Below are 15,339 nucleotides of genomic sequence, written 5' to 3' on the forward strand. Positions count from 1 at the left end.
CCAGCAACTTCGCACAGCCATTGAAGAGGAGTGGACCAACATTCCACAGGCCACAATTGACAACCTGATCAACTCTATGCGAAGGAGATGTGTTGCACTGCAAGAGGCAAATGGTGGTCACACCAGATACTGACTGGTATCCCCCCCCCAATAAAACAAAACTGCACCTTTCAGAGTGGCCTTTTATTGTGGGCAGTCTAAGGCACTAATCATCTTGATATGGCACACCTGTGAGGTGGGATGGATTATCTCAGCAAAGGAGAAGTGCTCACTATCACAGATTTAGACTGGTTTGTGAACAATATTTGAGGAAAATGGTGATATTGTGTATGTGGAAGAAGTTTTAGATTTTTGAGTTCATCTCATACAAAATGGGAGCAAAACCAAAAGTGTTGCGTTTATATTTTTGTTGAGTGTATTTGTTGTAGGACAAGCAGCACTGGCGTTGGTGGCCACAAATTCTAGGCTTTGGATATGAAAAAAAAATTTTTTGACAAGGCTATTTCAAGTTTTATGTAACTTCAAACACATACTCTTAATTTCCATCAAGCACATTTATTCCCTGCAACAGATGGCAGACAAGCTTCATGCAATTTCAACCACATTTGCTCCTAATTTCCATCATCCATCCAGCAGGGGACAGACAGGTCTATGAAATATTACATCATCAAAACAAGGTTTGATCTGGTGCATCAAAACTAACCAATTTCTAATCAGTTCATCCTCATTTCATGTCCTTAAAATTTGGTTTGTGACAAGATGATACCATGAACTGTTTTTCAGTTATTGTTTTAGCAAACTGGAGGATACAGGCTCATTGTAGTTTTCAATGTACATACACTGGCTTTTCCAAAGCATATTTGTTAATGTTGACAAAGTAACATTACTCTAACTGGATTTGATTGTATTTTGTTGCAGCACCAGAAACTCAAAATGTACAGTATAGATTTCACTGATTAACATCACTTTGAGCAGATGGAATCAGTTAATCAGTGAAATCACCTGATAGAGTTGGTGTTGCAAAGAAAACTTGCACCCTCTTGGCCCTTTTTGGAATCAGTTTGAGACCTCTGATCTAAATAAATTAAGTTATTTGAACTTAAGTTTGTAAGTTAGAGTTGATGTAACTTACTTCAGGTGTTACCAATTGAGTCAACTTTTTAAGTTGGTTCTTTTTTCAGTGTATGTGTTTAAATGAGGATGCCAACAACAGTATATTATAATAATAATAAGAAGAATGTATATTAGTAATATAACATCAAGGCAAATTATTTTTAACAGATTTTATTTAGCATCCACAGGAAATCTTGAACATATTATGATTAATCCAAAACTTGTTTGCAAGTCAAGAATACAAAATATACTAACGACAATGTCTACATTCTTAAGAGGTTAGTGAAGCAGTTGCAGAATATCCAGAGGAATAAGTGCACTTTACAGATAGCCCACAGTCAAAACACGGGGGCAGGACATGGACATGGCAAGTGGCCACCTCTGAGGCTTTGTCCTTCATGTTTCTTAAATAAATAAATAAATAAATAACACAGCAAGGGTGTAAGGTCTAGGCCAATTCCCTTGCAGTATTTTGTTTGTTTTTGCATGCCATGGCAGTTGGCAATTTTTGCAAATTCTTAAATCATTAAGTTGACTTATTCATCAAATGTATTCATTGGAACATAACTGTATGTATGACACACATCATCAAAGTTTGTTTGTGGTCCTCTATCCAGATTAATTTATGGCCCTTCAAAGGAACAAATTTGGACACTTCTGGTCTAGACCTTATACTCATGGTTTATAACGCTCTGAGGCATAATGTGGTGCCACATAAATAAATTCAAGTGAAATGCCCTGAAAACATTTTGTTAAAACAACTAAAAGCAGATTAAGTAGTGTTTCCCCTCTCATAGCCAAACCTATGTTTCTGCAGGGGTGGGACAACTGTCATCAACTACGACAAGCTAGTACCTGACTAGTAAACTACGTTTCTTCTAGTTGACCAGTCGGGTAATTCATATCAATTTAAGGCTATATAATCTATATTAAAAAAAAACCGTATTTTTCAAATAACTGTTTCAGTAATGTACTTTCATGGCTTCACTGTTCAATTTAATGTTTAAATTTCTGCTGTTGTTCCTTTATAAAGCCCCCAACCTAAACAATGATTATTTTATTAATTACATGCTTTTATTTGACATCAAGCAGTAGCCAACAAAGGCCGCCAGATTTGGGGTGTCACTGCATAGATTTGACCATATTAATTTATTGTCAAGATTAGAACCTGAGACAACAAATGATTTTCAGTAGTCGTCCCAACCCTAGTGTTTACCGTCAAACTGATTTAGAGATTTATGAAAATGATTGATTCAGCAAAGACATTTGATAGCTTATTACATCAGGAAAATAATGGGGCTGTCACATACAGTGAGTTTTACAATTATAGACACTGATACAACTGACACTTCAATGTGACTTCATATATATACTGTGGATATACGAGTATAACTTACTGCACAACAAATGTCAAAAGTACAAACAAGGTTACTGAATAGTCTTCACTGAGACAGTGCAAAGTTAAAGTTACTTTGACAATTTTATTTGTCTGAAAATCCCTTAAAATGGCAGTCTACCCTATACTCAGCTTTATTTGACAATAAAATTAAGTTGATATAAATATAACAATAAAAGCAAAGCAAAACAGCCATCTAACAATGTACAACCCCTGGCAATAATTATGGAATCACCGGCCTTGGAGGATGTTCATTCAGTTGTTTAATTTTGTAGAAAAAGAGCAGATCACAGACATGACACAAAACTAAAGTCATTTCAAATGGCAACGTTCTGGCTTTAAGAAACACTATAAGAAATCAGGAAAAATAATTGTGGCAGTCAGTAACGGTTACTTTTTTAGACCAAGCAGAGGGAAAAAAAATATGGACTCACTCAATTTTGAGGAATAAATTATGGAATCACCCTGTAAATTTTCATCCCCAAAACTAACACCTGCATCAAATCAGATCTGCTCGTTAGTCTGCATCTAAAAAGGAGTGATCACACCTTGGAGAGCTGTTGCACCAAGTGGACTGACATGAATCATGGCTCCAACACGAGAGATGTCAACTGAAACAAAGGAGAGGATTAGCAAACTATTAAAAGAGGGTAAATCATCATGCAGTGTTGCAAAAGATGTTGGTTGTTCACAGTCAGCTGTGTCTAAACTCTGGACCAAATACAAACAACATGGGAAGGTTATTAAAGGCAAACATACTGGTAGACCAAGGAAGACATCAAAGCGTCAAGACAGAAAACTTAAAGCAATATGTCTCAAAAATCAAAAATGCACAACAAAACAAATGAGGAACAAATGGGAGGAAACTGGAGTCAACATCTGTGACCGAACTGTAAGAAACCGCCTAAAGGAAATGGGATTTACATACAGAAAGCTAAACGAAAACCATCATTAACACCTAAACAGAAAAAAACAAGGTTACAATGGGCTAAGGAAAAGCAGTCGTGGACTGTGGATGACTGGATGAAAGTCATATTCAGTGATGAATCTCGAATCTGCAGTGGGCAAGGTGATGATGCTGGAACTTTTGTTTGGTGTCGTTCCAATGAGATTTATAAAGATGACTGCCTGAAGAGAACGTAAATTTTCAGTCACTGATGATATGGGGCTGCATGTCAGGTAAAGGCACTGGGGAGATGGCTGTCATTACATCATCAATAATGCACAAGTTTACTTTGATATTTTGGACACTTTTCTTATCCCATCAATTGAAAGGATTTTTGGGGATGATGAAATCATTTTTCAAGATGATAATGCATCTTGCCATAGAGCAAAAACTGTGAAAACATTCCTTGCAAAAAGACACATAGGGTCAATGTCATGGCCTGCAAATAGTCCAGATCTTAATCCAATTGAAAATCTTTGGTGGAAGTTGAAGAAAATGGTCCATGACAAGGCTGATGAAGAGTACTGTTTGTCACTCATTAAGTCCATGCCTCAGAGACTGCATGCTATTATAAAAGCCAGAGGTGGTGCAACAAAATACTAGTGATGTGTTGGAGCGTTCTTTTGTTTTTCATGATTCCATAATTTTTTCCTCAGAATTGAGTGAGTCCATATTTTTTTCCCTCTGCTTGGTCTAAAAAAGTAACCGTTACTGACTGCCACAATTTTTTTTCCTGATTTCTTATAGTGTTTCTTAAGCCAGAAAGTTGCCATTTGAAATGACTTTAGTTTTGTGTCATGTCTGTGATCTGCTTTTTTTCTACAAAATTAAACAACTGAATGAACATCCTCCGAGGCTGGTGATTCCATAATTTTTGCCAGGGGTTGTACGTCAGTGTCACGAGGGCAAAAAAAGACCCCCATCAAAGTAGCTGAAGTAAAAGCAGAACAATACAATTGGAAACACAGACAAGGTACAATTTGAGAAATACTATTAATTTAGATTAAGCTGACCAGCCTTATACCCGTGACCTTTGACCTAAAAGTCACAGTGCGAAGAAGCAGAGGAAGAAAGATTTGCTGCTCGATCTCGTACAGTATGTAAAAGTTATGTAAATATTCATTCATACAAAACATTCAATTTCTGCCTTTTTTGTTGTTTTTTAAGCAATGCAAGCAAACAAAACACATAGCATAGAAAGCAACATCAACATTTCATAAACCACAGAATTTGACTGCTCAGCAGGATTTTTTATTATATATTGTGATGGTGGGGTGGCATAAATGAAACAAACATGATGTATTGTGTACAGCTCCTTCAGTACTGTAATTAACCATTTGTTTGAAGCTAATTTCAATGAAACTTTGTGGAACTGTCAATTCTATCATGAGAATGAAGCCATTGCATTCTGGTTTTAATCAGGATCTGGATGTGGATTCTCAGGTCAGATGTGCACCACACATCACCACATCCAACACATGACAAAACCACCTTGGGTCTTCCAGACGGATTTAATTTTGAATACTGAGCAGACAGCAGTCTGAATGACTACAAGTGAATCCTACGGGAAGACACAGAAGTCTGGAATCAGAGTTTACAAACTCTGCACCATTTTTATTCGTGCACTTAATGTAGAAATGTTGGGACTTTAAAAAATACAAACAAAAAACATTTTAGCAATACACAGATTTCATAGCAGTACCATTAAGTCATAATGCCACTGAAGATGCTCTTTTGTTAAAAAACAAACAAAAAAAGTTCTAAAAACATGCAATAATGTTGTTAATTACAATGTAAAATTCCATCAGGGGAACAGTACTTTGCAAAAGTTTTAAATATGCTAATGTATCTGTACAAATGTGTTTTTTGATTATTTTGTTCTTTAATATGTCAGCAAAAAGATATTTGAAATTTCTAAATGTTAATACCCCAATTATTATTGTTACTGTTGTTGAGAAGATGATGACAGAGGAGGGGGGAGGTGGGGGGGACATGGAATTTTTACAGTACATAAGAAAGACCAGATTTGTGTGGGACACTTTAAAAAATGAACCGCTGTCTCAACAAGTGATATAACAATTTGCATAGGTTTTTATTATTACTGGGGCATTAATTCAGTTGAAAGTTGAAATAACTGAGTTGAAATAACTTTAAAAAAATCTATGCAAAATGTTGCATCAGTTTTTCTCATTGCGACAGCAGTTCCTTAGAGTGCATGCAGACCAAATATATCTGGTTCAGGTCCCTTCAATCGATAATGTGAATGCAGCCTTACACAAAAAAAAAAAAAAAAAAAACAATTGTTGGACCAACACTCAAATCAATTAGGTTGATCCAAAATAACCAAGTAATATTTATACCAATTTATGAACTTAATTTTGACAAATATAACTCATTTGAGTGTTACGACGTGAAGCAGTTTCTTTAGGTTTTGCCACCCCCCAATGTACAAAGCAGACAGGAATTTCTCCTTTTCAAACATTAGATAGTGAGATATTACACCATTATTCAACTGGAAACTTGCAGTTTCCACCCAGATGAAAAGCTACTTTCTACCACTGCAGCCATTAGTAACAGAAGACAAGATCCATCTTCTTAGCCATTATGCACGGCTACAGAGGCAAACATCAAAACCTCCATCAGCATCCATTGACATGAAAATTCAGTAAGGTATATCTTATCTATTATATTCCAATTCTAAGGTGGAACTATGCTAGTATTATAAAGGTATATCTAAATATCTAAAAAGGAAGAGTAAAATAGGAGAGTAAAGCCACTTAGGTGTCTGGTCTTGAGAACCATGTTGAAGCAAAGTGTATTTGTGTGAACTGCAGTAATCTGGTCTTCCTTCATCAAAATGTTACAAAAACTGTGACTGGTGAGACGTCACAATATTACTTACTCAAATCTGTTTTTGTTATTAGATAAAATTTATTCACAGCTGCAACAATTGGTGATCGTGTCATGTGTAGATTTCTGCAGTGAAAATTTTTTTTTTTAAGGGGGGATAGGGGTTGAAAGGTCTTTTATAAAATAATTTTAAAAATGCTGTAACACACCTCACACTTCATAATGTTGACTATAAATACAATGTTTGACGTTTTTCCTTGAAGCCAAATTTATGCTACCCAATTATTTCTATTCCAATACAAAACATGCCTATTGATGACCATTGTTAGGACTGTTTGGGGGTCTCCCGCGACCTCACCTTCCCCCGTCACCTCAATCCTGCGCATCCGTTTGATTTGAAAGATTTTGAAGTTATTTAAAATTGAACACAGTTAACACTTTATACTTACAGTGTTAATATTTATTCATAAGTATTAGCTACTTAGCAGCCTTTTGTTTAGCCATTAAATCTACCTGAATATTTTGCAAAAGACTGTATATTGCCCCACACCCCAAAAATAAACAAGAAATCCAATGTTCAAGTGTAACCGTGCAAAATAAATTCAGGAAAAGCAAAAGTGATGCACTTTCAGTTTCTGTAGCAGTACCTTTCTCAGCTTCTCAAAGACACTGAATGATTTAATGGTGACCCAAGTTGGTTAAAGGAATACATTGCAGTGCACGATGTAGGTGATATATAACAGGAGTAGTGTATAAGTGCAAAAACAACAGATGTCAATCAAATCCATTGAGAACACGGTATCAGCTAAATGTTCTCACTGGAGAAGGAGCATGCTGCTCAAAAGCACAAAGAGGGAGATGAAAACGTGTATCAGCCCATCGTTCAGATGGTTGCTACGACTGTTCGGGACACGGTGCTCTGCTTTTCGTTTCTGCATGAAACGTTTGGAGTACTCCATATACTGCTCAACACAACGACGAGACTTCACCTGCTTAATTAAAGCCGGGTATCCAATCTCCTCAATACTGACAGTGTCGTTGTCCTGCTGGTCACCTCCACCTTGACTGCTAAGAGCTGGAGTCTGATTTCCAACTATGTCCGTCTTATTCATGCAGTTATCCATGAATGTCTCGTAGGACTGTGCACGTGGCGGAGGCCTGTATTCATAATCACGACGGAAGTCTTTTTCATCTGTGGAACGGGCACCATACTCACGGTACATGTAATTGTTATAGTAGTATTCTTCTTGAGGGTTGCGAAAACTGAAGTGTGGTCTAGGGAAGCGCCCTAATCCGTACCCAACTGCCATACCAGCCACTGCTCCGACACCAGCTGCCATCAACGCTTTTTTGGCAAAGCCTTTCGACTTAGGAGAGGGGTTGTACCCCATACTCTGCACAGAACGAGCAAATGGAGACCCACCCACCCCGTAACCACCATGTCCAAAACCACCTCCACCAAAGCGTGGACTAAGGATCTTATTATTTGGGTTCCAATTGGAGTAACCTCCAATTGCTCCACCTGGGTAGCCTCCGGGATTTGAATTGGCATACCCCAACCCTGTCCTGTATTCCCCACATTAACTGGGTAACCCCCTCCTGCTGGGTACTGGTATGGATATCCACCCCTGCCAGGCATTTGGTTAGGGTACCCCCCAGCAGCAGGATACTGATTTGGAAAATTCCTTCCCGGATTCTGATTAGGAAAACCTCCTCCACCCGGATAGCCACCTGCAGCAGGGTACTGGTTAGGGTATCCTCCAGGATTGGCTCTGCCTGGATTCTGGTTGGGATAACCACCTCCTGGTGGGTAAGCGCCAGCAGCAGGATATTGGTTTGGGTAATTACCTCTCACTGGGTTTTGGTTCGGATATCCGCCAGCTGCTGGGTATCCACCAGCAGGAGGATAACCCCCTGCAGGGTTCTGGTTTGGATAACCTCCAGGATTGGTTCTCCCAGGATACTGGTTGGGGTAGCTACCAGCTCCTGGGTAACTCCCAACACCACCTCCTGTATTTTGGTTGGGGGATCCACCTTGATTTGTACCCCCTCTGCCTGGATGAGGATAACTTCCACCAGCAGGGTATGGGTTTTGGTTTTGATTGGGTCTCTGTGGCTGCCTGGGATTGCTTCCCGCCTGGGTGCCAGATGTTTTTGACTGTGTTTTAGAAGATGTTTTTGAATGCGTTTTAGATGACGACGATGATGAAGATGATGACCCCCCCTTGCTGCTGCTGCCCCCTCCTCTTCTGGCCCATGTTGATTCAGTGCTCAGGAGAGTGATAACAAGAAGAGACACAAGAAGCATCTTGCAAAACCCCATCATCTTTACCTTTAAGAGAAAAGAGGTTCAAATGAAACAACAATTTCCCTTATAGGCCTGTCCCAACTTGACGATTTAGCCAGCGTATCTCAACTTACGAAAAATTTGGCGAATATGCTGGATATGTCGAATAAGTTATGCAACTAGCACAGCATAACATTTTAGCCAGTGCGTGCCGACAGCCCCCCAAGCAGTCCGGTCAGTACGGTAAGGTATGGTACAGGTCGGAATGGTTAACTCTAGCTTGGCTTGCATTTCCACCACCAGTAGAACCCTTGTGTTTGACTGGCAGAGCACGTAGATGCTGATATGCACGTCATTGGGTGTTCATATGCTTTCGCTCAGCTTCGCCCCTCCACACGGAGGCCAAACAGTGTAATTTAACATTTTTACATCCTCTAAGGATGTCATAAAATCATCGGCATTTATTTATTTGTCTGTCCGTTAGCAGGATTACGTCAAAACTACTGCATGGGTTTTAATGAAATTTTCATCACAGATATTAGGCCATGGAAGATCCCACTGAATTTTGGAGGTGATCTGGATTCTGGATCAACATTTCGCTTTATACAGGCTTTTAAGGATTACCTCAAAACTACTTCACAAACTCTCACTAAATTTGCACCACAGATAGATATTAGGACATGGACACTGAATTTTGGAAGCGATCCTGACCCGGATTCTGAATCATGATTTCAATTTGTTCGCTTCACTTTGTTGGCTTTTGAGGATTACATCAAAACTACTTAACAGATTTTCACCACACACTGGTGTTAGGCCTTGGAAGACTCCATTAAATTTTGGAGGTGATCTGGATCTGGTGTCAGGCCGAACGGTCCCCCCTAAAAATTGGTCTGCCTTGCCTTCACTGCGTATGCATCCTTTCTGTGCGTCAGCAGCAGTTCACCATTTATCACCTCATTTCTGCTTAAAACTACACTCGTCATCATCTATCTCAGTGACAGATATCTGAAGCTTTTGTACAACAATCACTTCCACATAAATTCAGCATTATTTCATAATAAAAGATGGAGGATGCGATCAGAGTGCAGCAGCAACACAAGCTGCTGGTGCTGCATTCACTGTGCCTCCATCATTTCAAAGCGTCACTAGTGACTCACCAATTATCACCTTGTTTCTGCTTAAAACGGCCTCGATTCTGCTTAAAACTGACTTTAGAATGATTTAAGAGGTTTTACCTTGTCATCTGATGATTAATAATCCCATTATTCCTTTTGATCACTTTGGGTGAAGAGAGTCAGTCTCAGATGAGCTGTTGTGGTCCCAAATGATGCATGCGGAAGTAGGAGCGGACGAATTTTTAGGGGGGACTGTTTGGTCTGCAACTCCGGATTCTGGGTCAAGATTTCACTTTGTAGACTTAAGGATTACATTAAATCTACTTCACAGATATGACATCAAGATGTAAAACCAAGATCAGGAAGACATTATTTTGTTTCAGCTTGTGAATTAAATATCACATTGCATCATCTTGATCAGTCGGACCATTCTGGATCAGTATGCAATTTTTGCATTGTGTTGTGGAATCCGGATCCAGGTAAAGTTCAGGTCACGATGTGAACACATCACTTATTGTGAGTCCTCATCAACCCTTGGTGGATGTCAGAAATCTCAGATTGCTCGTGTTTTAATTTTATTTTAGTCCTGGTGGATCATGGGATTTATTTTCATTGCATGCAGAATTGACTGATGCCTGTGGCTAACATGAATGAATGAAGTGCTGTGACTCTTTGAACTTTTAAAATAAGTTAATTGTCTTGTTGTTGAACAAAGCACCAGCATTCTGGCTCAGGCACACAGGAGCAGACAAACCATGGAGGGACTGCTTTTAAAACACTACGTTTCTTCAGCCACAACAAGGAACTAAAGTATTTTCAGATGTCGTTTTCCAAAATTAGGACACTTTATGTGGGTATGTTTTTGTCAGGCTGTGATGATGAATCTGACTGAAACGAACAGCTGAGATTGATTTTATATTTACTCAGTGTGTATGGTTTTTATTTGAAAGAGCTTTCAGTTGATGAGCCAATCAATGGACATATTCTGACTTATGAGTAGGGATGGGTATTGATAAGATTTTACCGATATCGATGCCTTTATCGATTCCCTTATCAGTAACTCTTGTGAATTTTCTGTGTACTAAAAGTAGGCTTTATAGGTTTTATATGTCAACAACATTTTATTGAGTCTTAAAGTAAATAAATATGAAATTTGTCACTGTATCTTTGATCTCTGGACATAAATAACAATAAATCAAATCTGTGCATCGTCACTGGATCCTGGGAGCTCTGGACATGAATAAAAATAAAATCTTTACATGGTCTCTGGGTAAATAAAAATAATAGCTGTAAATGGTCACTGGATCCTTGATCTCTGGACATAAATAAAGTCTGTACATGGTCACTGAATCCTTGATCACTGGACATGAATAAAAATAAATTAAATCTGTACATTGTGGATCCTGGATCTCTGGACATAAATAGAAATAAACAAAATCTGTCGTTTTTGTCAAAAGCATTTTCCTTTCAGGTATTAATGACACAAATTTAACCCCATAGCCTCTGAGCTGCGGTCTTGCAAAACACTGCTGCGTTGCAAGTCAGGATGTAATGCATAAAGAATGGAGCACGTCTTATTTTGGGAGGAAAAAAACTGTTTTGGTTGGTTGTAGTTTGTTGTCTGTATTACAGTGTTTGGAAAGAGGTGTCATTTGATTTAAAATGGCAACTCTCTTTGAAGTGATTAATTCCGACTGCAATCTATCTTTCCAACTTTACTCGGCAGAGAGCTGCACAGTGTTTGGAGCTGTGCAATTAGTACCACAAAACAGAAATTAATCAGAGGGCGATTCTCGTTTCTTGCCCACAACAAGACAAGAGTCCCAGTTAGTGACTTTAATCAGCACAAAGGTGAGTCACGCTTGACATCTTTAAATGGCTTTGAGGGGGGTTAATGAAGAAATTGCAGACCTGCTGCTTCTGAAAAGCGGTGAAGTAGAGAATCAGCGAAGCGGCGGGTTGCAGCGCTGCTTCGTTGCTTCAAACAGACCCACAGCGGGTCTGCATTCAATGTACAGAAATGATCATTTTCCCTAACAACACCCTCAAAAACAATGACTGCTCCAGCGTAATGTGAACTGAAAGTCTGATAAGGGAATCGTTAGGCAAAAAGGCTATTGATGTTGGTGGATTGAATCATTTCTTATCGATTCTTAACAGGAAATGGTTTTCGATACCCATCCCTACTTATGAGTAACTTATGCCTGGTTGACACAACAGGATTTTAAAATTATCTGTAGGTTTCCAAAACCTGAGAGACCACACATGTGGAGATAAAAAAAAAAAAAAAATCATAGCTCTAAAATGTTTGGTGGTAGTGTGTAGCGTTCAGCCACATGGTAAAAACAACACACCACACACGAACAGATTTCACATACGAACATTCCCAGGTCAGACAGGAAATCTCTCAAAATCTCTCGAGATTAAACTTGACTTCAGAGTAAACAGACGGAGATAGTTTGTGGATTATTTAAAATAGAGGGGGGAAAAAAACGATACAAAAAGAAAAAGAAAAGGCGTTCTTTAAAGGAGTAGAGACAGCGGGACCACCGAACTTTCTGGTAAGTCAGAACAGCTGTTTTGATTTTATTTTCCGCTCTGTGTGTCCGTCACTTCGCTTTCTGATTGGCTACACATCACATTCAGCAAGCTGTGTGCTCGTTTGTGTTCGGAGGACGCAACACACACTGCAATATCAGGCCAAGACAATCCAACATGTTGAATATCCCCGATTTGTGATCGGAACGCTCCTGACATCCTTCCGAGCAGATCAGAGCACTCTTAACACACCACACACGGCAGGAATATTCGAAAAGATTATCTTTAGCGTCATCATGATTGTCGGGCAGCCTTAAGATTGTCGGAAGGGGAAGATTGGGTCTGATATCGGCCTAATTATCTTGTCGTGTGAACCAGGCTTTGCAAGAAATGTGTGTCAACAATCGCATAACTTACCTAAAAAATATTGTGCATGTCTAAAAATTTTTTTTGATGAACTCATCGTAAACCAGCGTGGTTCAACATGCTCTTAACTTAGACAAAACTTACCCATAACTTATTAAATGTACGCCACCGTATTTTTCATACAACGATTTGCACTGAGTCGCCACAGAAAATCCGAGGTGGATCTGCATATTGAACTGGCAGAAGTTTTATGCCGGATGCCCTTCCTGACGCAACGCCAAATGTGGGGTTTGAAGCGGTAACCTTCCGCACTGAAAGCAAGTGCACAAACCACTTGGCCACCACCCCTGCCTTTTTCATACGCTGGCTAAACCATCAAGAGCCACATAATACTGATGTTTTCTTTAAGGTGATAACATTTATTGTCATTTAAATTCCCCCTCTATGGTGGCCTTGAAGTGCAAAACACAACAGCTGATCGCACAGCACAACAGCAAATCAAAAAAGCACAACAGCAAATCGCACAACACAAAAGCAAAAGAGAAAAGACAACAACATGAACCAAAACGGAAAAGGTAGGTACCTTCAGGTGTCACGAATCGTCGCTGATTGGACGGTGGTCCTTCCTGTCCTGTGAACCGGAAGACAGCATACTCAGGTGCCAGACAAACAGAAACAATCGAACATGCCGCGATGTATTGCCAAAACTGTGGCAAAGAGTTCGAGGAAAAAACAAACATCTGCAGTGATTGTGGGAAAAGGCTAAAAGAAGACTTGATGACACTCACGCGTGACCTTCAAGTTTAAGAGCACATACGTTTTCACTAGCGGCGCTCATATTTTGACAACACGTAAACCTTCCAGTTCACAAGACAGGACGGACCACTGTCCAATCAGCTACGATTCATGTCGCCTGAAGGTACCTACCTGTTCCGTTTTGGTTAATGTTGTTGTCGTTTCTCTTTTTCTGTTGTGTTGTGTGATTTGCTCTTGTGTTTTTTTCAATTTGCTGTTGTACTGTGCGATTTGCTCTTGTGTTTTTTTTGTTGTTGTTTTGCTGTTGTGCTGTGCGATTTACTGTTGTGCTGTGCGATTTGCTGTTGTGTTTTTCACTTCAGGGCCACCGTACTAATCTGTTGGGATAGGCTCCATCCAGTCCGCGACCCGATCACGGGTATTTAGCGGTTGAAGATGAGTGTGTGTGTGTCGAACCTTAAATACATTATTTCAAAATTTATTCTAATGAATTCAGAGTCAATTTCTGTACATTTTATCAAATCAATCGCCTATTACAATGTAACCGACCTAAACAAACGAAACATGGCCTGTATTATTTTTTAACGAGCCAACTCGCATTCTAATCGCAATATAACGGATTTATGTGGCCCACTCGTTAAACCTATAACAAATATCGACACAGTATATCATTTTTAGTCGCAACTGAGTTATATCTTACCGTGAGCAGGCAGTTTATCGACGTGATTCGATGATAATTTCGTTGTTAATTAAAGCGCTATTTCCCACTGCACTGTTAGCCTCCCTGTTAGCTCAGCTGCTTCTGCATCGGGTGCGCTCGTTTTGATACACAGTCCTCCCCGCCCCCTCCCGAAGCAGAGAGGCGGGGCCTGAATGGACTTTTGTCTCTCTATTGTCGCTATTTGTTAACAGATTTTAATAAAAGTGGGCTTGTTTTAAAGCCCTTTAATTGATCTTTCTAATGAACCCATACATGTCTGGGTAGAAGAAACGTCTTATGTAAAGTGTGGAAATTTGTGGAAAATATGCCATTCTGTTCATTTACTGTAATATTTTTTTCCCTGTCATCATAATTCTCGATGGAGTTTTATAAATGAGGCCTTGTAAGTTGTATTCAAGTTTATTAAAAGGTCTAATGAACCCATACATGCCTGTATAAAAAATCCTTATGTATTAAAATATAAATCTGAAGTATGCCTTGACATTGTGCTCATTTACCTTGCTGTTCTTTCCTCTGTGATTATTGCTAGTCTTTTAATGACAACAACATATATATATGACTTTTACTAACATTTTATTACAAGTAGATATAAAGCCATTCAGAATTGATGACTTTTGACCCTCAGTCAGGGTAAAAAGTACCTCCTCCATCCCCTCCAACCACACTGTTAAAATTTAAATGCCGCCTGTGACCACCAAATTTGTTTTTGTAGTTGGTGCAGTTGATGGTGAAGCACTGGCTGCCTTTTTTTCCCCTCATTTCGCTTCTGTGTAACTGGCTCAAGGTCTCTCTCCACCCTTAGTTATGGCCGCCGTGCGGCACGCCGCTAGTCACGTGACGTCAATCCCAGTCTCTATTTCCATGAGCGGGGCGTAAAGATTTTTTTTCCTTTTCTTTTTTTTAACGGAGAAAAGAACCACTGATTATGTTTTGAAATCATACATGCAAAAAATAAAAGAAAAAAACCCTATACATAAAGGATGAGTGCTTTTTACTGAGCTTCAGGGACTGTACTGAATAATAATAATAACAATTACAACAACTATCATCATCATCATTTATTGGTAAAAAGCCGTAAATATCATTGATACAAATAAATAAAAAATAAAACGGTAGCCGACGATAACACAAAGAAGTCAAACGCCTTATACAGTCCTCAACAAAACAATAATTATGTATGTAAGCACTTTTGTGTTAGGTCAAACTATGCCAAACTCATTACTGCAGAATACTACAAGACTACTCATTTTT

General features: G+C 39.1%; 1 protein-coding gene across 1 annotated transcript; it reads right to left on the reverse strand.

Moving 5' to 3' along the window:
• Positions 1-5,608: 5,608 nt before the first annotated feature.
• On the reverse strand, positions 5,609-14,224 carry LOC117528943 (translation initiation factor IF-2-like). Its single transcript, XM_034191583.1, is given in 3 exon segments — positions 5,609-7,851; positions 7,854-8,637; positions 14,068-14,224. Coding segments are annotated over 2 exon segments (1,509 nt in total). The 5' UTR covers positions 8,632-8,637; positions 14,068-14,224; the 3' UTR covers positions 5,609-7,120.
• Between the last annotated feature and the right edge of the window lie 1,115 nt (positions 14,225-15,339).

Source organism: Thalassophryne amazonica, chromosome 17, assembly GCF_902500255.1.
Source record: "Thalassophryne amazonica chromosome 17, fThaAma1.1, whole genome shotgun sequence".
Lineage (NCBI taxonomy): Eukaryota > Metazoa > Chordata > Actinopteri > Batrachoidiformes > Batrachoididae > Thalassophryne > Thalassophryne amazonica.